The sequence below is a fragment of the Nuphar pumila genome, chromosome 12 (assembly GCF_984573655.1).
Source record: "Nuphar pumila chromosome 12, dmNupPumi1.hap1.1, whole genome shotgun sequence".
Lineage (NCBI taxonomy): Eukaryota > Viridiplantae > Streptophyta > Magnoliopsida > Nymphaeales > Nymphaeaceae > Nuphar > Nuphar pumila.
In genome coordinates this window covers 2,972,264-2,995,809 of record NC_143260.1, presented here as the reverse complement: position 1 = coordinate 2,995,809, position 23,546 = coordinate 2,972,264, and the positions used below count along the sequence as shown (strand labels likewise).

The following is a 23,546-nucleotide window of genomic DNA, read 5'->3' as shown; positions in this document are numbered from 1 at the left end:
GATTAATCGTATGGCTCTCATCCACGGTTGCATAGCCTCAGTATCGCTACATTCTGCCTGCGCAGTGTTGGCTTGCTCGTCGTCCTTCACGAGCAGCACTTTGGGCACTGCCTGGCGATATGTCTATCTCCACAGAACCAGCATGCCACAACTGCACTCTTGTTGTTCTTGTTGTTATACTTTGGGTAGTTTTGTTTCTTGTTGGATTGATGGCGTGTCGATGCTTCACCTTTGTCATCGCGTTGCTCGTCCTTCTTGCCTCCGTGGTCAGGCTTCTTCTCAACTTTGATTGATGGGGTGAAAGGCTTGCGTTGAGTGTCAACTAAGCGCTCGGTTGTCACATATGCATCTTCCAAAATACGGGGGTTGCTCATTTTCACTTCAGAATGTGCCCATGACTGAAATCTCATAATGAACCAGTTGAGCTTGTCGTCTTCTGACATGTTAGGCACCTCCAGCATAAGCTTCTAGAACGTTCTGACATAGTCTTACAACGAACCAGTATGTTTAAGTTTGCGAACCATCTGGTACGTCTGTCTCTACGCATTCTTCAACATGAAGTAGTTGTGCAGCTTCATTTTGAAGTCGTCAAAGGTGTCTATCACGCATTGACCCCTCTTCATGTCACTGCGCTTCCGCCTCCACCAAGTGATAACATCTTCATCGAGTAGAGTTGCTGCAACTTTAATCCTCAGATCTTCAATAATCACATTTTGGATATCCAAGTAGTCTTCTACTTGGAACAAGAAGTTGTCAATGGCCTTGCTGTCACGAGAACCATTGAATTTTCTGGGTCTTGACACATCAATCCTTGATGACCTCTCACATTTTCGTCATTCAGGATCACTGTCCGCTGCAACGTGCGGTTCTCCAACTGAAGCTCCCCTACTTTAGTTTGCAAGTCGGTCACTATTGTCGTCAACGAAGTGACTTGTTTTACCAACAAGTTTACCTGCTCTTGCAGGCTCACCACCACATCATTCAGTCCACCGAATGATTCAATTGCGCATGAAATCGCTTGTTCGTGCGAAGTCACATCCTCCACCAACCTGTTGACAGTTGCAGCCAACTCCTCTTGGCCCTGAGGTGAACCCATCTCCTCACCTTCGGCAATTGCCTTGCCTTTGGTGTTGTGCAAGTTTTGATAAGGTGTCACGATGTCTTGCTCACAAATCGCAGTCTGTCGGCGAGTTTGTCAACACTGACTCTGGGGTTCCTTCCCCAACACTAGAACGGGCTCTGGTACCACTTGTCACGAGCCTATTTCCTTAAATAGGCCAACATTGCGTAACGATCCTTCCTTACCGCTACCGCCGCAAGCCTACTGGTCAACTCGCTTGCCAGTCGTGGAAGCTTGTAATCAGAGTACAAAAGAGTAAGTGAGAATGAAGAGAAAAGAATTGCAATCACAAGAAACAATTACAACAAGAGTGAACAAAAGAAAACTCAATGCATTTAATTCATTCACAATTTTGCTTGAGGGCTATTACAGTTCAAGTATACAAGTTCAAGTATACAGGCTGCCACTTCGAAGTATTGATTTACTTGAACCAGACTCAAAAAAACCAAAACAAACTCTAAATGCAACTTTATAATGTAAGTCAAGATTTTTTTTTAAACTTTAGGTGGTTATTTCCACTTTTAACAAAGGTTTAAAAAGGGGCATAGGTTGCGCCAGCTGGCCTTACCCAAAAGATGATAATGCCCTTCACAAACCTCAATTTCCATATTACCCATTTATACCCATTTTGACCTTAATAAATTTAAAATTTTCGATACTATCCTAAATCCCAAAAAAACACCTCATATATATAAATTAAAAGCTTATAATTCTTACAAAATTACAAGGGTGTTACAAATCCCATATCGGAATTATCGTCTCGGATGTACGGTCAAACTCGCCGAGTTTCGATTCATAAACTATGATCCTTATTTTCCAAGGGAATTCCTTGGGGGTCACTAGTCGATACGATTAGAAGTCTTTCGAGAAAACCCATCTCAGAATGAGCGTCTCGGATGGATGGTACTCGATGGAAATGGTGATGGCTATGAGGAGGAGGTAGATGACGATGTTGGTGATGATTGGGTGACATTTTTCTGTTTGGTTTTTTCCCTTCGTCACGTGATCTCTGTACTCCGGTGACAGGTGCAACAATTCGGGGTTTGGTTAGATTTTGGGGGGAATCTGCGATTTTGGGTGGTGATGACGATTTCAGGGGCTTTCAAATCAATTGGATCCCAGAAACGGCGCAGGCGTGGTGAGAAGAAGGAAAACACGGTTTTGGGTGACGGTGGCAATGACGATGGTGGCGACGAACTCACGCTCGCCAAGTTTTTTGAGGGACGAAAGCTCGAGAAATCGTGGGGAAATGGCTCTACTGTTGGGATTTCTCGAGTTTCTAGGGAAGATAAGCTTGAAAATGGGAGTAAGAAAATGGAAGTTAGCGGTTCAAACGGTGGTGATGGTGATGATGACGATGATGACGATGATGATGATGATAGGTTGCCACTTTCCCAAGTTTGTGCAGAACTCGGGTTCAAGAGGAGGCGTGAAACTAGTCTGAATCGTAGCGTTTCGAGTGAGAAAAAGAAAATTAAGGTCTTGAATAACCAAGAAGAAGGTGGTGGTAGAGATTACGATGGATTTTCGGTTTCTCAAGTTTCCTTTGAACCGGATGGGGAAAAGAAGATGAGGGAGTTTGATCTCAACTGTGTATTTGAGGATGAGGAAGTTGGTGTTCTTTCTCAAAATTTTGCAGACTCTGGATGCGAAGAAGTGCAGGGGCATAGTTTGGAGCCTCTGGTTTCGCGTGAGGAAATTAGTCTTCCAGGGGAAACGAAGAAGAAGAAGAAGAAAAGGAAGAAGGAAAACGAATATGTGGTTCCTGGAGGGACCCATAATTGCGCGGCATCTACGGAGAAGCCGGACGCGGAAGATGGATTGGTCATGAAGGTAAAGCAAAATTTTGCATGTATGAATTGGAAGAAGAGATATGCTTCTGCATATGCTCATGGTGAGGTTTTAGGAAATAAGAAGAAAGAGAGCGATTATGGTATGCTGAGACTCAGGCCAGGTGATGTTGTTTGGGCAAATTTATCATCATCAACATGGTGGCCTGGTTGGATTTGTAAGATACACAGATTTAGGATCTTGGTCTCCTTTTTCGGCAGGGATAATGTTTACTGGCTACGCATCTCTGAAGTTCTTCTGTTCAAAGAGAATTACGTCGAGAAGTCGAAAAATGCGAGGGGTCAATTGAAGGCTGCAATTGAGGGCGCTTTGGAAGAGTTGGGCAGGAGGGCAGCATTAGGTTTGACGTGTTGGTGTGAGGGATTGGTCAAGTTTACTGAAGATGAGAAATATGCTGTTGTTGATGTTCCTGGGTACAGCAAGCCTGGTCATTATACACATGAGCAAATAATCAGTGCAAGAGGTGAGTTTCTGCCTCTGGAGATGCTCAGTTTTCTTCAGAAGATCGCTGTTTCTGTTTTCATCGAAGAATCGGAAACTGTTGGCGCAACCAGAGCAATTGCTCAGGCTAATGCGTACAGGCGTTTTGTGTCAAATGCTCCGGATTGGATTCACAGGGAGACAATGAAGCTTGCAGAACCAGACTATGTTGATGAAGATAATGAAGGTAACTTGAGAAGCACACTGGATGAACTCTTTGGTTGCATAAGTTTGATAGTTTCATGGTGATCTTTTATGTGGAATACTAGTTCTTTTGTTGCTGCTTTACTGTTTCTTGTTTCCCCAAATCGATTTTTCTCCGCGATTTATTAACAACATCTTTCTGGGTTTATCTTTGTTTGTATTTGTTGTGGATTTTATTCTCTATATTGAATTCGTTATTTTGTTGCCCTGAAAAATAGTAATATAAGATCTACGAAATTGCTGTATGAAGTTACTTGGTTAAATTTGTTTTATCAGGTGAGTTGGAAGACCCACATGCTAACAGTCCGGCAGAAAGGGAAATTTGTTGCAAGGCTCAAGAAAGTCGCAATAATCTGATGGTCGAAGAAGTAGCTGAAGAAGAGGAAAAAGACACGGAGGAGGAGGAAGAACACGAAGAAGAAGAAGAAGAAGGAACTAAGAACAGTTTGATGGTTGAAGAGGAGGAGGAAAGAGACATGGAGGAGCAGGAGGAAGAAGGAACTAAGAACACTTTGATGGTCGACGAAGAAAGGGAAGAAGAGAAGGATGAAGTAGAAGACAGACCCCTGCATGAGGAAGAATTTCACTTACCTGATTTATATGCAAAATCAAATGTTGGTTTGTGTATGGAAGAGCCTTATGCAAAAACAAGCAAAAATACAACTTTGCACGAAGAGATTGAAGGCATTGGAGAAAACATAGAGCAAGATCAATTGGATTTGGATATCTGTATCACAAATGAAATGGAATTTAGCATGATTTGCGTGGATCATGAATGCGAGCCTCAAGATTCTGGAGGACTTGAACGCACTGATGTAGATGTTAAATCAAATTCAGGTGATGGGGAGTCTGATTTTGAGCATAGGACCAATGTTGCATCCCATACAGCTAATGAGTTCGCATTAAACTGTCAGGACTACATTTCCGTTGAGGCCAGCATGCCATCTCTTCTTGAAACATTAACGCATTTGCGTTGCCTTGCATTGGACCCTTCCTCTGGGGCAGAGAGTGCTGAATTTGTATTCAAAGCATTTTTGACGCACAGAGCTGTAACTTTTCTGAATATTTCCAATTTGAAAAGCTTGGTTGGCACCTCAGGTCGTCATTGTAGATTTGTTGACAGTTTAGCCCAAAAGACCAGTGTGGTCCCTTCAGCACCTGTTTCAGACCCAGGAAATGATACCACCAATGTTCATAGTGATAAGGAAGATGGCATTGACACTGGTAGAATTTCTCATGAAAGAGACAAAGTCAACAGTCTTTCCAGTTATGCTGTTCCTAATGATGACATGGGAAGCAGATTTGGTCAGCATAGGACCAGTGTGGCATCCCATACAGCTAGTGAGTTGACATTAAATCCTCAAGACTGCATTTCTGCTGAGACCAGCATGCCATCTCTACATGAGGCTTTATCACATTTATGCTGCCTTGCTTTGGACACTTCCTACGGGGCAGAGATTGTGGGTTTTGTATTCAAAGCATTCATGAGGCACAGAGCTGCAACTTTTCTGAATATTTCTAATTTGAAAATCTTGGTAGGCACCTCGGATCGTCATTGTAGATTTGTTGACAGTGCTGCCCAAAAGACCAGTGCGGTCCCTTCAGCATCCGTTTCAGACCCAGGAAATGATACCACCAATGTTCGTTTTGATAAGGAAGATAGCATTGGCATCAGTAGAATTCCTCATGAAAGAGACAAAGTCAAAAGTGTTTCCAGTTCTAATGTTCCTAACAATGACTTGGTAAGCAGATTTGGTCAGCGTAGGACAAATGTGGCATCCCATTCGGGTAAGGAGTTGACATTAAATCCTCAGGACAGTGTTTCTGTTGAGACCAGCATGCCATCCCTACATGAGACATTGACACGTTTGCGCTGCCTTGCATTGGACCCTTTCCATGGGGCAGCGACTGCAACTTTTGAACTCAAAGCATTCTTGAGGCACAGAGATCTAACTTTTCTGAATATTTCCAATCTGAAATCCTTAGAAGGCAGCTTGGATCATCATTGTACATTTGGCAACAGTTCAGACCGAAAGGCCACTGTGGTCCCTCCAGTGTCTGGTTCAGTCTCACAAAATGGTACCACCAATATTATTCATCACGATAAGAGAAATAGTGTTGGCGTTGGTAAAATTCCTTGTGAAAGATCTGAAGTTAAAAGTGTTGCCAGTTCTACTGTTCCTTGCCATGAGTTGGATCAGCATTTGCTGTCCAGTCTTTCTTGTGACTCACAGAAGACTCAGGCTTTTGTATCTTCAATCAAACACATGGAAGATCCTTCACTGTCAAGCAATTCATTCACCACCATCAATAGGAAGCAAATTTCAGCATCCAATGAGGTGCATGTAGCAAATACTGCTTTAAATTGGAAGCCTGCTGTGGGAGATGATGATAGAGTAAAAGATGATATTGATCAGGGTCTGCCAGGGGAAATGAATTGCGGGACTTCAGCAGAACCAGAACACACTGCTGGCTTTTCTCTGGAAGAATCAGGTGTAGACGGAAGTACCAATTTCATCTCCCCTGTGATAACTGCTTCTGCTGTGACTTCCAGCATAGTATTGTTTCATGCTACAACGTATACTCATCAACTGGTGGATGAAGTCACCCAAGATGACTGCTCGAAGATTAAACATAAAGATACAAGTGCAGACAGTGGATTGACAATAGTGTCAGCTGATCAGCGTGACTTTGATGATGCCAATGGAAGGTGTAAATTAAGATCAAGTGCTCAAAGGCAACCTTGCAGTTCTATCTTGGTGACACCTCTTGGTGAAATGTTCAAGTTCTTATGTTGCCTTGCGTGTGATCCATTTTATGGTGGACAGCATTTAAATTCTGTGAGACGAGCTTTCTTGAGGTATAGAGTAGCTTCATACCACAATGTCAATGTTTTGGATTCTGTAGATTATAGATGTGGGATAGGCAACAATCATGACGACTCACTGTCTCAGACATCATTGAAAAAACTTCGGCATGATGGTGCTGGTGCTACAGATAGAGTTCCAGATAAGAGCCACAGAGCAAGAAATAAACCTCCAGAAGATGTCATCAACTTGGGAAACCAAGGCTCCTCTAGTCTAATGACTTCTCCAAATCTCCAAGCTAATGATTCTAGATGTATGCAGGTTGTGAGTGTCATCAACCAGTCCTTATCTCACACTGATTTAATGGCCAGGGACTGTTCTGGGAACAGCTTTCCCCAAAAGAGGAAAGCTGATGAAATCTCCCCAGACAATCCATTGTTGGCACCTCTTGATGAAATGTTCAAGTTCTTGTGTTGCCTTGCACGTGATCCATTTAATGGTGGACAGCGTTTAAATTCTGTGAGACGAGCTTTCTTGAGGTATAGAGTAGCTTCATACCACAATATCAATGTTTTGGATTCTGTAGATTATAGATGTGGGATAGGCAACAGTCATGACAACTCACTGTCTCAGATGTCATTGAAAAAACTTCGGCATGACGGTGCTGGTGCTACAGATAGAGTTCGAGATAAGAGCCACAGGGAAAGAAATAAGCCTCCAGAAGATTTCATCAACTTGGGCAACCAAGGCTCCTCTAGTCAAATCACTTCTCCAGATCCCCAAGCTAATGATTCTAGATGTATGCAGGGCGTGAGTGTCATCAACCAGTCCATATCTCATACTGATTTAATGGCCAGGGATCGTTCTGGGAACAGCTTTCCCCCAAAGAAGAAAGTTGATGAAATCTCCCCAGGCAATCCATTGTCGAAGCTTAAAAAGCCTGATGATTTATGTTCATTAGGTAAGTGGTACGCAAGTCCCTTGACAATGGAGGGTGCAGGCAGAAGTGCTAATGCTGTGAAGATATTGGTGGGAGATCGACATAAAAGCACCATTAATGAGAAGCAATCTTCTAGGTCTCCTGAAAGTCAGCAACATGGTTCTCCCTTGACGATGGACAGTTCAGGCAGAAGCATTAATGCTGTGAAGATACTGGTGGAAGATCAAAATAAGATCACTATTAATGAGAAGCATTCTTCTAGGTCTCCGAAAAGTCAGGAACTTGGTTCTCCCTTGACAATGGATGGTTCAAGAAGAAATGCTAATGCTGTGACGACATTGGTGGGAGATCAAAAGAAAAACACCATTAATGAGAAGCAATCTTCTAGGTCTCCTCAAAGTCAGGAACATGGTTCATGGCTGCATATGAAATTTCCGAAGAATTTTAAGCTTCCTTCTAAAGAGGAGTTGATGAAGACATTCAGAAGATTTAGGCCGTTGGATTGTTCACAAACCAGGGTTTTTTTTTATACAGGTTCTGGCCAGGTGTTTTTTCGAAGACATGCTGATGCTGAAGCTGCTTATCAATTTGCGAGGAATAAAGTCTTGTTTGGTCAGGCCAGTGTTAGATTCTGGATCAGTAGGTCTGTAAAACGAGTACATGAAGCTCAAGCATCAAACTGCGTTGATAGTATCAGAAAGCCTGAGCGCAGGGAAAATGGGAATGGTGCTCTAAATTCATATATAAGCAGGCTACAGTCAAGAGGTTATGATAATGTCTATGGGCTGCAATCGACACCTAATTCCAATCTCAAATCATGTCTGAGAAAGCTCAATGGACAGGACCAGAAGGATCAGAGGAAACCTTCAAAAGTGTCATTCTCAGTGATGAATAAAACCTGCTCACCAGCAGAAAATATTGTGAACAATGACGCATCCTTTACATTACCTAGTAATCAGGTTATGACAAAGGAGGCCGATATTTATCAGCAAATGTTAGTGCTTCTTTTGAAGGAATGTGAGCAACTAACGAGCAGAATAAGAGACTCTTTGGGACCCGAGTCATATTATGGACTCCTTATCCATGAACTCAGAAGCTCCTTCCAAAGGCCTGATGAATAATTTCTTAAGCATTGATAAGATGCTTCAAGGTATGACGCCCATCTCTTTTACATGGCATTTCGTGAATATGGCCTATTTCTGCGCAATCATAAGTTCATCATACTAACCAATCGATGGAGCAAGATTTTTATACGAGTCAAAGCAGATTTTAACCAATTGTTCAAGTGATGTCTGTATTTCTTCCAACAAGCAGAAAACGTACTTCTGCTGAAACATGACCTTAAGAGAGGGACAGGGGGACAACCATGGCACTTGAGTTGTCAATGGACAGGATAAGGGTGGATTTGGACGGCCATCATATGGGTTGATGCTCGTGGTGATTATGTTCAATTTTTGTAACTGATTGATTCCATCTTGCTTTTTTCCTTTTTCCTGGATCTCATGTACCATTTACTATTTGAGGGATGATGCCCATATATACCATATCACTAAACTGCCTTCATTGAAGAATTCAAGGAAAATTGCTGAGTTGGTGATAGAGAAAGATTGGTCACATGAACTATGTTTAGCTTGAGAAAAATTTTTACAGGTCCTTGGTGCATGTGGAACTAGATACTTTGTGCTATTTTCTCTTTAAGATCACATAGAACAGCAGCATTTTTTCGCATTGGCAGGTCTCCAGTTGGTAAAACCCTTAAAGTCCTGCCTGCCTACTGAGGAGTGCACTCAGCTTTGACTCTGCGGCAAGCACACCCTCTGTGTTTTCGAACTCATGATGTCCCTTCAGCTTGGTTCACAGATCAACCCTACAAGATGAGTGGAACCTCTTGTGGGCAGCACAGCTGCATTTTTACTGTGCCCTGAACCAGTATAAGAAATCTCTCAGCAGTTTTAAAAGGTTTTAAAACCGTCCGTTCTTTGGCCGTTGTTCTAACCATGATCAAATATATGATTGCACACAGTTGAGTAAAATGAATAATTTCCATCTTATTCTTCACCAGAATTATTCCATGATGGTGAAATCATAGCAACCCCCTCATCTTTGATCTGAGCTGGAGCTTGGCTCGATTCTCCGCTCAATTGAATTACTGGTTCATGCATGAATTGCTCAAAGTTTTCATCTTTAGCTGTGGGGTTGAAGTGGGTCAGGCTGGGTCCAAGTCACCAGTGTACTGGATCCAAGCTGATTTTAATTAGGCAAGGTCTCTCTCTCTCTCCAACGTATTTCGCAGAGACACTGTTATAGGACACGATATGATAGACACACTATGACATGTTTAAACATTATTTTATAATTTTGATAACCTTTAATAATATATTAAATGCACGTTTATATATTAGAATATAATAAATGTTTTTATTAGACTACCAAAAAAAGTTAAATTAATGAAAAACTTAATTCTTCTTGTCCTAATTTTTTTAAAAGTTTGGTTTGTCTTGTTCTCACATCAACTCATTTGGGTACGGATTTTAATCGGAACTTGGGTTTGGTATGAAATTTCACAAATCATATCCGGCTTTATATAATCATGAGACCTTTTGGGTCCGACCCAGATTCTAAGAACCTTTTTATCACCAAACCCTGACTCTATAAGGTTTGGTATGGGTCAGGTTTGGGTCAAACCCGTCTCATTGACAACCTAACCGTTGGGCTTTATGGGTGGGCGGAATTGGGTTGGTTCCTAGGATCGATCAGATCGGGTCTGTGCACCTACTTTGTCCAACTGAGCCCGAGAATGTTGTTGGCATGTGCTGTTTCTCGGCATGTGCCTGTAGTTCCAACTTCTTCTGGAGCATAAGAGGTCAGCGTTCTGGAACCTTCGAGTCCTTTCCTCTTCTGTGAAAACTTTTATAAGGGGAGCCTTCGGACCAACTTTCCCAATCGGTTGTAATCCTCTCCCTGAGTTGTTGCTTTGTTCGGTTGCTTGAGAGATGAGGTATGTCCCATATCCATTCTTGAATGCCCATTTGCTTTCTTGCACCAATGGATTCATTCTGGTGCCTGTGTTCATTTCTTATACATAGGCTTGTTATTAGAATGATCTTGCTCGGGTCGTTAACAATAGCTTGATTGATGTCGGTGTTTGAGTTTCTCTCTGTATCAAACTTTTTTTTGTGAAATTTGTAGTTTAGCTTCTTTTTTGAGGTGGGTCGTCTAGTTTTGTTTTGTTCTCTTCAGTGTTGATGGTGGACTTCTGTTCAGATTCATAATATTGGTTTAGCCTGTAAAATCTTTTTCTGCACATTGAGTCGAAAGTTTATGGTCAGAAAGTGGTTCTTCTTCTCTCTTCCTTTTTCTTTGTTAGACCTGTTCTTGGGAGTTTCGTTATGCTATTATTCATGCTTACTTTTAGGTTTCTTCTAGATTCTCTTCTTTTTGTCCCCTGCCCAAAAATGGTGATCTTCCACAAGAAATCGTGGACTGTCTCTGGATAACCCAAATGAGACCTCAAGAAGTCGTGGACTCTCTCTCTGGATAACCCAAATGAGACTTCACTTATTCAGACCAAATCAGGACACTTATAAATCTACCGAATATTTGTTAATTATCGATTTTGATAAGAACTATCAAAAACGATAATTGATGATTATCTTAGTTGTTTTGTAACAATGTATTATCAACAATTGTATATATATGATTATAAATAGAATACTCAACCTCTCGGTGAACAAGAGACCAAAATCTCGAGTTTATTATCCTGTTGGCTATTCTTTCTTGGTATCAAGCCTACGTTGTTACAACGAGTTTTCAATGGCTTCCTCATTACCCCTTTATTCCTCTATGACCCAGTGGAATGCTATTGTCAGTCTTGTCTCGATAAAACTAAATCGGGAAATCTACTTGTTGTGGAGATTTCAGTTCGAATAGGTCATGATCAGTCAGGACTTCCTCAAGTTTGTCGACGGCTCCTCTCCTCAATCAGATTCTTTCATTACTGCGACAGATGGATGTAAGATAGAGAATCCAAATTATCCTATTTGGATTTGCTTCGATCAGCGGGATCAAAGCTACTCTATCTGAAACTATTCTCAGTCAAATCATACGAACAAAAACAGCTTGTGAAGCCTAGCTTGTTCTAGAAAAATCATATGGGTTTCAATCCCTTTTGAGACTCATGATTCTGAAGAAAGACTTGACCTTTATTAAGAAAAAAAAAGTATGGATATGTTGTCTTATCTTGATTGCATAAAGTTTTTAGCCAACTCACTTTTAGTCGTCAATCACCCCGTAGAAGATGAAAAATTAGTTCAAATTACTTTAAACGGTCTTCTTCTCGAATACAAAAGCTTTGTGACCTCAGGCACCACTAATTCGGTACTATATACCTTCACATATTTATATGATCTACTTATTAATCAGGAAAAACGTGTGCTTCTAACTCATATCAAGCTTCCTGAAACATCAAAACTCCAGTAAACTGCCTTCAGGGGTTGAGGTCGTGGCTGCAGTTTTAATCGAGTCTGTGATAGGGGATAAGGAAGAAATTCCTCTCCAAATACGTTTAATAGTAACCCTGCATCCCAACCTCAAGGTGGTCGTGGGGTAGTTACTTGTCAATATTGCGAAAAACGTGGACATACAGCTAAAACGTGTTGGGATATGTCTAAAGCTATTTCTGTCATGTCTCTTCAGCAATCCATTGATGACTATTGGTATCCTGACACTGGTGCTACGAATCATCTTACCATGGATGACCAACAATTCTCTCAAAAATCACAATATCATGAGAGTGAACAAATTATGGTGGGTAATGGTAAGATGATTCATATCTCCCACACTGGTAATCTTATTCTGAATTCTCAAGGCTCTGCCTTTGATTTAAAAAATGTTCTTCATGTTTTTGCTATTATGAAGAACTTTTTGTCTGTGGGCAAATTTACTGAAGATAATGATTATATTTTTTAATTCACTCCTTTTGAATTTCTTGTCAAGGATCGTCAGATAGACAAGATTCATCTACAGGGACCAAAATCCAACGCGGGAATCTAGCCAATTAAATTGGATGCCCATATGCAAGTGGCAGCATATGTAGACAAAGTGGCTTCTTTTGATGCTTGATACAAACGTCTTGGACATGCAAATAAGAAGAGTGTTTCTTACAACTTTAGTCATGCTATTTCTGTTAATAAAAATAACAAAATAAAGGTGTGTGAAAGTTGTCTTGTTGGCAAAGCTCACAAGCTTCCTTTTGAACACTCTTTTTTCTCTATGACATCTCTACTTGAACTTCTCCGTGCTGATGTCTGGGGCGCTAGGATTTCACATTTATCTTCTCATAATGGATGATTTTTCTTGTTTCTCATGGCTCTTTCCATTGCATACTAAATCTTAAGTGTTTGAGTGTTTTAAAGTTTTAAAGCATGTCAACCACAACTCTTCATCTACATTTTTCAATTTGATAATGGAGGCAAATTTACCAGTTGTGAATTTGAAATTTTTTTACAGGACCAAGGAATACTTTTATCGGTTTTTGTGCCTGCATACTCCGGAACAGAATGGGCTCGTTGAACGCAAACATCGCCATGTTGTTGAAACCGGGCTCAGTCTCCTACATACTTCCTCTTTGCCATATTCTTTTTGGGTAGATGCCTTTCGCATTACAGTTTACATCATTAATCACCTTTCAACTCTAGTACTTAATCGTAAGTCTCCCTACGAGCTTCTTTTTCACAAACCGGTCGACTATCATCATCTCCGTGTCTTTGGTGCCCGCTAACACTCTATCGTACCTTAAAATTTCAACCCAAGACTAATCCATGTACCTTTCTTGGCTATGCCTCTCGCCATAAGGGTTATCTTTGCTTTGACCCGTCTCACAATCGCACCTATATTTCTTGTCATGTTTACTTTGACGAATCTATTCTTGGAACCATATCTTCGTCTGCTTGTACTTCCTCACTCAATCTTTTCAAATGGGGTCTCTCTCTCACCGTCGTCCTACCTCCTCCGGATTCACCTCATCCGCTTCCTTCCAATTCGTCAGCTCTACCTGATATTCTCATATCTCCTGCCTGCACCTTCCCTTACTATAAATCCAGTCTCCGTTGTTGGCCCACCAGATTCTTCTTCACCACTGCCCTCTTCCTCCGCTCTTCCTGATTTCGTCATAAATCGCATGTCTGACAATAGCCCACCCCATGATCACTCTCTATGACCAACTCTCTTAAACCCCGTGCATTCACCACTATCTGCTATCCTCTCTCTCTTGCCTAATTTAGCTCTTTTTTACTCACACCCGAACCTACATCGTTTAAACAGGCTAATGTCGACCCCAAGTGGCGCACGGCCATGCAAGATGAGTTTAATGTATTCCAACTTAATCACACTTGGCACCTTGTTCCTCCTCTTCCTCACTACAATATCATTAGCTCCAAATGAGTTTCAGATTAAACAACATTGTAGCTCGCTACAAAGCTCGCCTCTTTGCTAAGGGCTTTCACCAAGAAGAAGGCATCGATTTTTTTCAGACTTTTAGTCTAGTTGTGAAACCTACTACCATCCACGTGGTTCTTGCTCTTGCGGTTTCATATGATTGGCTGATACATCAATTGTATTTTAATAATACCTTTTGAAATTGTCTCATTTCTGAAGATATTTATATGGCACAACCTTCAGGTTTTGAAGACCATTCTCATCCCAATCATGTATGCAAGTTGGATTGAGCCTTGTATGGTCTCAAACAGGCTCCGCGTGCCTGGTACCAACGTCTCAGCTCTTATCTTCAATCTCGAGGATTTCAGATCTCTCTCTCTCTGATATATCATTATTTATTTTTCAGGATCGCGGCTTGGTTTTTTATGTACTGGTTTATGTTGATGATATCATCATCACAGGCAGCTCCAAACTTGCCATCAAGCAGTTGATTCAGCATCTTAGTCTTGCTTTCTCCATTAAAGATCTCGGGCGCCTAAACTATTTCTTGGGTATTGAAGTTCATTATGCTTCCTCAGGTCTTTTCCTTTGTCAGCGCACTTATGCACTCAATCTACTTCGTCGTGCATCTATGGCTAATGCGAAGCCGATCTCCACTCCTCTGAGCTCCACCACTCAGCTATCTAAGGATGATGCTCCTTTCCATGACTCTACTCTATATCGAAGTATCATGGGCGGTCTTCAATACCTCACCATCACAAGGCCTGACATTGCCTTTGCAGTCAATAAAGTTTGTCAATTCATGCATCAACCCCCAGTTACCCACTGGTCTGCCATCAAACACACCCTTCTCTATCTCAAGGACACCATTCAGCATGGACTGTTTTTCTCACGGTCTTCATCTCTTCAGCTCAACGCCTTCTCTGATGTTGATTCGGCCGGTAACTTGATGACCGCAAGTCTACAAGTGGCTTTGTTGTCTTTCTGAGTTCTAATTTGGTTTCTTGGTCTTCTCACAAGCAACGGACCGTAGCTTGATCCAGCACTGAAGCCGAGTACAAGTCTCTCGCCTGCACCCGTCTGATCTTCTTTGGCTCAAGTCTCTTCTAACTAAACTTGGCTTTGTTCCCTCTTCACCTACTCTTTGGTGTGATAATATTTGTACTTTATATCTTGCAGTAAATCTGGTTTTTCATGCTCGCACCAAACACATTGAAATTGGTTTTCATTTTGTCTGGTACCATGTGCAAAAAGGTCATCTTCAAGTTCAATTCGTTGCCTCATCTGACCAGCTGGTTGATGGGCTCATTAAGCTTTTTTCATTTTTGCGGTTTATTTTTATTCGTGACAAGCTCAACGTCGTTGACCCCACGTTGAGCTTGCAGGGGCATGATAAGAATATGGTTATGACTTCCACAAGAAATCGTGGACTCTCTCTGGATAACCCAAATGGGACCTCAAGAAGTCGTGGACTCTCTGGATAACCCAAATGAGACTTCACGTATTCAGACTAAATCAAGACACTTATGAATCTATCGAATATTTGTTAATTATCGTTTTTTATAAGAACTATCGAAAACGATAATCCGATGTTATCGTTTTTGGTAATTCTACCAAAAACGATAATTGATTATTATCTTAGCTGAGGGTTAGCTTAGTTGTTTTGTAACTGTGTATTATCAACAATTGTACATATATGATTATAAATAGAATACTCGACCTCTCGGTGAATAAGAAAGCAAAATCTCGAGTTTATGAATTATGATCCTGTTGGCTATTCTTTCAAATGGTGATATTGGTACAACTAGTCGAGGTTTTGCCTTTTTGTTCACTTGTGTTCTTTCGAGTATGCTTTTGTGGTACCGATTCTTTCAGAATCAATCCATTGTTTGTGTTCAAAATGGTAGTCTCAAGTGTATCTGTTTGACTATAAAAAAAAAGTGTGTATCTGTTTGAGGCCATCTGACAGTTTGAATTAGGAGTTACTGTTTTTTCTTTCTTTCTTCCATTTGTTTGACTGCCTCTTTGTTTTCTTCTTTTGGATTCTCCTTTCCTACTTTTCCATCTCTCTCTCTCTCTCTCTCTCTCTCTCTCTCTCTCTCTCACACACACACACACACACACACACACATAGTGGCAATGGTCCATGTGACATTATTTGTAGCTGTGCTGTATTTTGAAAATATCAGGATTTTTACAGTGCCGAGAAAATATGATATTAAAAAATAGTTTTTGTAATATATATATATATATATATATATATATATGCTGATTTTTTCAAGATTTTTTCTAGAAAAAAAGTTTTTTTTTTCAAAATATTGCAAGAGTTTCTCTTACCAAGATTTTCCTGAGGGCGAGATTTGGGACATTAGTTTGTAGTTGTAACTTTCTTAACCAGAGTATCGAATGATCTAATTATATGCAAGACCATTCCTTTGCGAATTGGATTCCATGAAAAACAACAAAAAAGAAGAAAATGCTGTTCTTAAGTATTATTTAATAATATCTATGAATCATTTCTCTTAGATATGATAAATAACCAGTGTAATTCAGCTGGGACTCTTTAGTAAATATATAAATTGGTCAGACGGAAGTTGTAGCTCTAGATAGAGAGGAATGGAGAAATAGGACTCACAAAATCTGACCCCATATAGTTGGGATAAGGCTTGATGTCAGATGAAAGCTGATTTGGTTGTGATTCTGGTACCATATGTAAGATGATCAGACCTAGAGGTAGTAGACAGGGTGGTGGACAAGGGTAGAAGCCCAAAACAGGTACATCTCAAGAAAATTTGGCAGGACCATCTGCTAAGTGCTAACTAATTCTCAAGGTTGAGCTTATTTTTTGAACTGCTTGCTATGTAAATCTGTGGATTATTCAAGGTGTGACTATCACAATATTTTACATATGATTACTGCATGTTATTATGTTTCTGTTTTGTATAATGTTGTATTCGGGAATATGTTATGAAGAACGGAAAGTTTGACTAGCACGTGTGTTTTTCAGATAACAGGTGATAGAAAATCTACTTATTTTTATCTTTTAATGCAGTCGCCATCCTTCAGTGAAATGGGCACAACGATCTGATAAGATTTATATCAGCTGTTGAGCTGCCTGATGCAAAGGATGTGAAGCTCAAACTTGAACCTGAGGGGAGATTTGTATTTTCTGCCACTAAGGAGAATGTTCCCTATGAAATAGATCTTGAGTTGTTTAACAAAGTGAATGTTGAGGTATAGTGAACATATTTCGCTACCAGTTGCTGTTTTTACACGATTTTCACCTCGATTAGCAATTGCTTGTGTGTGCTATGGAACTTGTTTTTTTTTTTGACATTTGCATGGAGAAACCACCCCCAGGATCAAAGACCTAGCTGCACTGGCTCTGCCTGCCTCCTAGCTGCACTGGCTCTGCCTGCCTTACTTACTATCACTGTTCTTGCAGCATAAGACTCTGTGGGAGTTGCCATGCTTCTGCTTGTGCAAAGGGTGACGCCCATGGGATGCTTAGCGGCTTAGGCCCCATTCCACTACACCAAACCCCTTTGGGGTGCTAGGGAACTTAGGCAGATTGAGATTGTTGTACAGACGAGTTAATAAATTATTGCAGGAAAGCAAGGCCAGTGTTGGCATGAGGAGCATCATCTATGTGATACAGAAGGCTGAGAAGAAATGGTGGAGCAGGCTGATAAAGCAGGAAGGCAAACCGCCTGTGTTCCTCAAAGTGGACTGGGGACAAGTGGATTGATGAAGATGATGAGAAAGGTGTGACTTTCTTGCCTTGATTTCTTATGATTTCTCCTTTTTTTATAAAATTAGTTTTGTTACGTTGCCTGCCATATAATTTTTTCTTTCAGGTGGAGCTGACATTGACTTTGGTGACATGGATTTCTCGGTATGTTCTTGATGCTGATCCTTATCGAATGAAGCATGTAGATCACATCTGTACAGTAAAAAAAAAGAACTAAACTAAACAAGAGAGAGAGAGAGAGAGATGGCATTAATTTAGTTCTTTAATCAGTTAGTTGCCTCTCTCTATCTTTGTGCTGCAGAAGCTGGGCATGGGTGATGACGATTTTGACATGGATCTGCACAAGGATGATGAAGGTACTTGCTTATCCTGACCCTCCATCATCTTCTAATGCAACAGGCTATGTAACACCATCCTAGGGGGTGGGTTCCATCACCTGTGCCCCTTCTCGAAGATGGAAGTGCCAAATATGGTCCTTGTCAGTCCAACGTCTACACCAGTGTGGTTGGAGTTTCATTTGGATTGCATAAATGTATAGGGGCATTTAATTGCAGACAGCAATGTCTGTAGGTTGCTGCTGTCCGCACCCCACACACCCTTCACAAACAACAGATGCGGGGACACTTGGAACCCAGGCATCCCACGGTGTACCACCCTCCCCCCTGGAGCCATGGTGTCTGGAACACCTGGGACGAAAACCAAAAAAAAGTGGACCATTTGAGACAAAAACTCACCTTGTCCAGGACACTTCTCATCCTGACCAGACAGTCCTGACCAGACAGTCCTGACCAGACAGTCCTGTCCATGCAATAAAATAGGCTCTGTAGAAACTACCTGAACTGATTCTTTTCTACAAAAGAGTTTTTCGATTAATTTGATGGTGATATTTGGAGTGCAGAAAAGCAAGCGGAAGACAAGGAGACCAAGCTGGAACCTGTTTCATCGGCTACTGTGGAAGCTAAGGCTTGACTGCTTTGCAGGAAACCAAAGAAAGAGATGATTTTTTTACTTTTTGATGCTTTATACATCTAGGATGCTTGCTATGGTGTAAAGAATCCTGTTATAATTTAAATCCCACCAGGTAGAGCAGTTAAACCGCAGTTGCCTGTTTCTGGAATCCTCAAAAAATTGTGAATGGAAAGTTTACTTTTCTAGCAAGAATTGTACTTCAGTTGAGACAATTTTTCTAAATCCTCACTTCTTGCATCCACTTCTTACTATATTGATTAGAGGATAAAACATTATGAAGCATGAATTTACAAGGTTCATTGAAAAAGGAAAAATCTACAAGGGTCATGAAGGCTACAGAAAGAAAAGTAGCTGTAGCTGTCAGTGGAGATGAGAGCAAGATATAAATAGACCTTTGAGGGAAATTTTACAAGGAAAAACTAGCCAATTCCTAGAGGCGCCTTTGTGATTGACCCTGTTTTGTTAAGCCATTTTCCTCCTGATCCTCGAGCAAACTTTGAGCATGTGGCAGATGATCAACTTACTCCATATAAGTTAGCCTTCTGTTATAGAGTAAATAGACATGAGATTGAAGAAAACGAGCACCATCCATTCACCTCCTTTACATCACTGTGTTGTCACGCTTTTCGCGAGGTTCCGAGGTTGGTCAACGTCAAATCCCCGAAGAACAGTGAGATGGTAAGCTAGTAGCTGCCAGAAAAGATCAGAGATATAAGATGATGTCCAGATAAACACTAAAGCAGAACAAAAATACAAGTAAATGAATGCAAACAGAAATAATAGGTTTATACTTTGAAGCAATGAAAAAGAATGATGAAACCGCATCCAAGAAATAGGCTCATACAATCTAGAAACTGCAACATGATCTAAAGACAATCAAGTCGACCAACACTCTCTTGTTACACCTTGAATTCAACACAAATATGTGTAGACTTTTGTGCTTTGGATGATCTAAATAACTGCAATTATTTGGAAGTATCAACGCACTAACAATCTAAGAAAACTGCAAAAGGTTCCCGAGGAAATTGATTTCTCAAACTAGCTCATAGAAAACGTCTTAACACATCTGCTGAGGTGAAAATCAAGTTACCAGCGCTAGAGAGGGTGATCCACTGTGTGGACATGCACAAGGAGGCAAAATCAAGTTCGAGAACAAGACACTGAACCAGAGCTCAACCACTTTGGGGTATTGAGGTGCTCAAAAAGCATCTCTAACAGGTCCCTTGAAGAACAGACAATGCACACAGAAGAGTTGAAATTTTGCAAGCCATGTTTAAAATGGGTAAAATGTGATCTAGACTTAGCCACAGATACTATGAATGGGATCGCAGCAAATAGTAAACCACCTGACTGGGCAACCATTAATAGCTCTAAAATGTCTAGGTGACGCATGTGTATGCTACAGGTGCAGCCTTGAGAAAGCTTTATCAAATGCGCACACACACACAAGGAGACAGTGGTGGAGGTTTGAAATCAACGGTATCCAGTCGGGGTTCATGTCTAAGTAGATATATAGGTTATAGTTGTAGACTACCAAATACCAAATGCATAGCATCAATCTAGACTCTTGATTCAGTCTCTTGGTTGGGCACATACAGAGCAGGAAAAGGTAGATGATGTGAAAGATAATATAGATTGCAAATAGAATCAAGAAATACCTGCAATGGTATGATATTGACCACAGACTGAAGGCAGTCCTCAACCTCAGGTACTTCAATAATCCTGCATGACCCACTTGGGCACACCAATGAAGCATCTCCCTTAGAGCACATCACTATCAGGCGACCTTTTCGTGCATGAAGTTGTTGGATAACAGACTGCTGCTTGCTGAAGAAGAAAAATAATCAAGCAAATGGAAAAGCACAACTTAATAGAAAGATCTAAAATATTCAGTCATGAAACAAAGTTAAAACATAAGGTAAGCACCACATGTACCAATGATAACTAAATTACTAAAGCAGGAAAAAAAATTGATAATTGTGAATCATAAAAAGAAGTTACGACCTGAAGCAAGCATCGCGTGTGGCGATGACAAATATGGGAAGAGTTTCATCCACTAATGCCAATGGTCCATGTTTCATTTCCCCTGCAAGTATTCCTTCACTGTGCATAAGTGCCACCTCTTTTACTTTGAGAGCACCTTCCAGTGCCGTAGCATAGTTATAGCCCCGGCCAAACAAAAGGAGTGATTGTTCATCAATCAATAACTTTGCAAGGTCCTTCATTTCATCATCTAGTTGCAGCACCTCCTTGACTTTGTCTGTCACCAAGCCAGAAACAGTCAGCTTCAATCACATACTCCAAGTTCTTTGTTGCAACAAACGATCAATTAAGTTAAGGTCTCAGAATTAGACTCTTGCTTTTGACATTTTCTCTTTCCTTTTTTGTAAAGAAAACTCTGGTCTCATTGAGTCACAATTGATCAATACCAAAATACTTCTACTAAGAGGCGGAAGAATCTGACCTGTTCTTGATACCAACTACTGTCCTCTGGTCTTGAATCTTATCCAATTTTTAAAAACAAAACTGAGGATACAGATATCAAGATCTTTGCATAGTGGGATGGGGCCTAGGCCGCTAAGCAGGCGGTCTAGGTTCAAATCCCATGGGCGCCACCCCTTGTGCAAGCCAAAGCACGGCGACTCCCTGGGGGCAAGGAGTAAGCCCACGGAGTTTTACGTTGCCAGGACAGTGATCATTAAGTATGGCAGGCAGAGCCAGCGCGGCTAGGTCTCTGATCCTGGGGCGGTTTCTTCGTGTAAATGTCAAAAAAAGGTATCAAGATCTTTAATATCAAACAAAACCCAAATGATTACTGATGTAATGAAGACTAAAATGATGAGAGAATCTACAGCAACATACTTGGCAAATCAAATAAACCATCAATGATGGCCTCTCTTCTTGGTTTGTTTGATATTGAGTCATCTCCAATTGCTAAAGCCAGCATATTCATTACTACTATCTGGCTGGTGTATGCCTGCTCAGTTGGGTGAAGTAATTAGAGAAACAATTGAAAAAGGACACCACGGTGTGTGCATATCATGAAAAATAAATACCGTAGTGTGTGCTCAGTCTGGCTGGCTGGTGTATGCATATCATGAAAAATAAATACCTTAGTACTAGCGACTCCAATCTCAGCACCAGCATTTATGTGGACACCACAGTGTGTGTTTCTGGCAATGGCACTGCCTACAGTATTTGTTATACCAACACATAGCGCACCATTGTTTTTTGCATAATCAAGTGCAAGGAGTGTGTCTGCAGTTTCCCCTGACTGACTGACAAATACTGCAGTATCCTCTCTATATATTGGACCTTGTCTGTCCAACAGATCACTTGCAATTTCCATGGTAACAGGAACACCTTTTTTACAAGAAAATGCTCAGTTAGCAGAATGAATAGCCCAGAAGAACCATATATGCATGTTTAATAGCAGTAAGCATAAAATTGCCTGAAAGTTCTTCCACAAATGGTCTAGCTGCTAAAGCTGCATTATAGCTTGTACCACAACCAATGAAAACGATGCGGCGGCTCCTCCTAATCGTCTTCAGGTGATCCTTAAGTCCACCCAGAAGAATACCCTTTGCTTTGCCTGACCCTTCTTTTATGAGTCTTCCACGCATTGTGGTATTAAGAGACTCTGGCTGTTCATGAATCTCCTTTTGCATAAAGTGCTCGTAATTCCCCTTTTTTATTTGTTCAACTTCCATTTCGAGAACAGATAGTGCTCTTTCAACTGAAGCAGGTCGAGGAAGGCCACCAGCAACTTTGGCCTTATCAGAGTCATACTTGAGAATGGAAATGCCTCCATCCTGACAATCATGTATATCCAAATGGATTTTCAATCTGTGGTTTAGACATGTAGAAGCAAAATGCAAGGCCACAACAATATACAGGAGAACCAAAATAACACATAAATCAAGTGATGCTCCACATAACTCGGATCATATTATGGTAAGGCTGGTGGGGACGAACAATAAAATATGACAATGATGACAAGATTGATAAGCAGCATCATACCTTGAGATGTAAAACTTCATCATCCTCGATCACCAAAACTTCTTTTGTATGTTCAATCAGAGCATTGGTATCACTTGAGAGAAACAGCTCTTTTGGAATGTCATTCTTTCTAAGGAATTTGGCATCATGGAATGGGGTTCCACTGTTTACATCTTCCTTGAATTCCTGTGGGTGGATATTTGATACAAACACCTATTCGTAATTGGAAAATATATGTTGCACAAAGAAATGACATTTTCTAGAGTGATAACAATTTGATTGAATGGTACATGAAGTTACAATATCTGCAACGAGACAAAATATGTGCCTTTGATGTTGGGGAACTATATGTTTGTCCCCTTTGACATGTTTCATTCACAGACATCCAACACGGAATGGATTTACAATTGAATTATACACAGTGAAGCTTTCTTACAGCTAACCCTAATAGCCTATGTTACAGTAGAAAACAAAGCAACCACAAGAAAATATTGCCACTACGCCAAATACGAAAAATGAACCTATATTTATCAAATTCAATCAGATGTGAGTAAAAGCTACCCTAGAAGTGCCACTCTCGGCCCGAACTTGTGAGTTAACTATCAGAACCAGCAAACTCCAATTTCTGTGAGCACATAGGTCAGAACATCCGCTTCAGCTAATATTCCCGATCTGACTTAAATTGAAACAGTATCATGTGATAAATAAACATTAAAATGCCCCATGATATATATAAAACAACAAAAAGTAAGCATCTTGAGCTGTCATCTGTTTTCTCACAAAGGAAAAACATATGATTAAATAGCTGGATTGGTGGAGTTGCACCGTGTCAACCAAAGGAACTTAGGTTTAAACCCCATAAGGAAATTTCACAGCTTGCATAACTAGACCCAAAATATTACTGTAAAACCACCCGACGAATTCGTCGGGTGGGGAAGGTAAAAAAAAAGGGAAAAGGGGATCCAGTGAAAGAGGAAGATGGTTCCTCAA

General features: G+C 40.7%; 2 protein-coding genes across 3 annotated transcripts in view; one reads left to right on the top strand and one right to left on the bottom strand.

The window, feature by feature from the left end:
- The first annotated feature begins 2,069 nt into the window (after positions 1 to 2,069).
- Positions 2,070 to 8,665, top strand: LOC149819656 (uncharacterized). Its single transcript, XM_089983857.1, has 2 exons — positions 2,070 to 3,638; positions 3,932 to 8,665. Exons 1-2 carry the CDS (start codon positions 2,204 to 2,206, stop codon positions 8,521 to 8,523), a joined length of 6,027 nt encoding a protein of 2,008 aa, XP_089839983.1. The 5' UTR covers positions 2,070 to 2,203; the 3' UTR covers positions 8,524 to 8,665.
- A 10,104-nt stretch (positions 8,666 to 18,769) lies between these two features.
- LOC149819655 (glutamine--fructose-6-phosphate aminotransferase [isomerizing] 1-like) overlaps positions 18,770 to 23,546 on the bottom strand; it is a 64,654-nt gene continuing 59,877 nt past the window's right edge. The window contains exons 5-11 of one of the 2 annotated variants that reach the window (XM_089983855.1): positions 22,578 to 22,742; positions 22,009 to 22,369; positions 21,670 to 21,920; positions 21,420 to 21,534; positions 20,562 to 20,817; positions 20,216 to 20,384; positions 18,770 to 19,247 (exon numbers count right to left, since the gene is read on the bottom strand). In XM_089983855.1, the coding sequence (XP_089839981.1) occupies positions 19,164 to 19,247; positions 20,216 to 20,384; positions 20,562 to 20,817; positions 21,420 to 21,534; positions 21,670 to 21,920; positions 22,009 to 22,369; positions 22,578 to 22,742 (1,401 nt within the window). In that variant the 3' untranslated portion in view covers positions 18,770 to 19,163. The remainder of the gene's footprint in view (positions 19,248 to 20,215; positions 20,385 to 20,561; positions 20,818 to 21,419; positions 21,535 to 21,669; positions 21,921 to 22,008; positions 22,370 to 22,577; positions 22,743 to 23,546) is intronic. The other variant, XM_089983856.1, reaches the window with a different exon arrangement.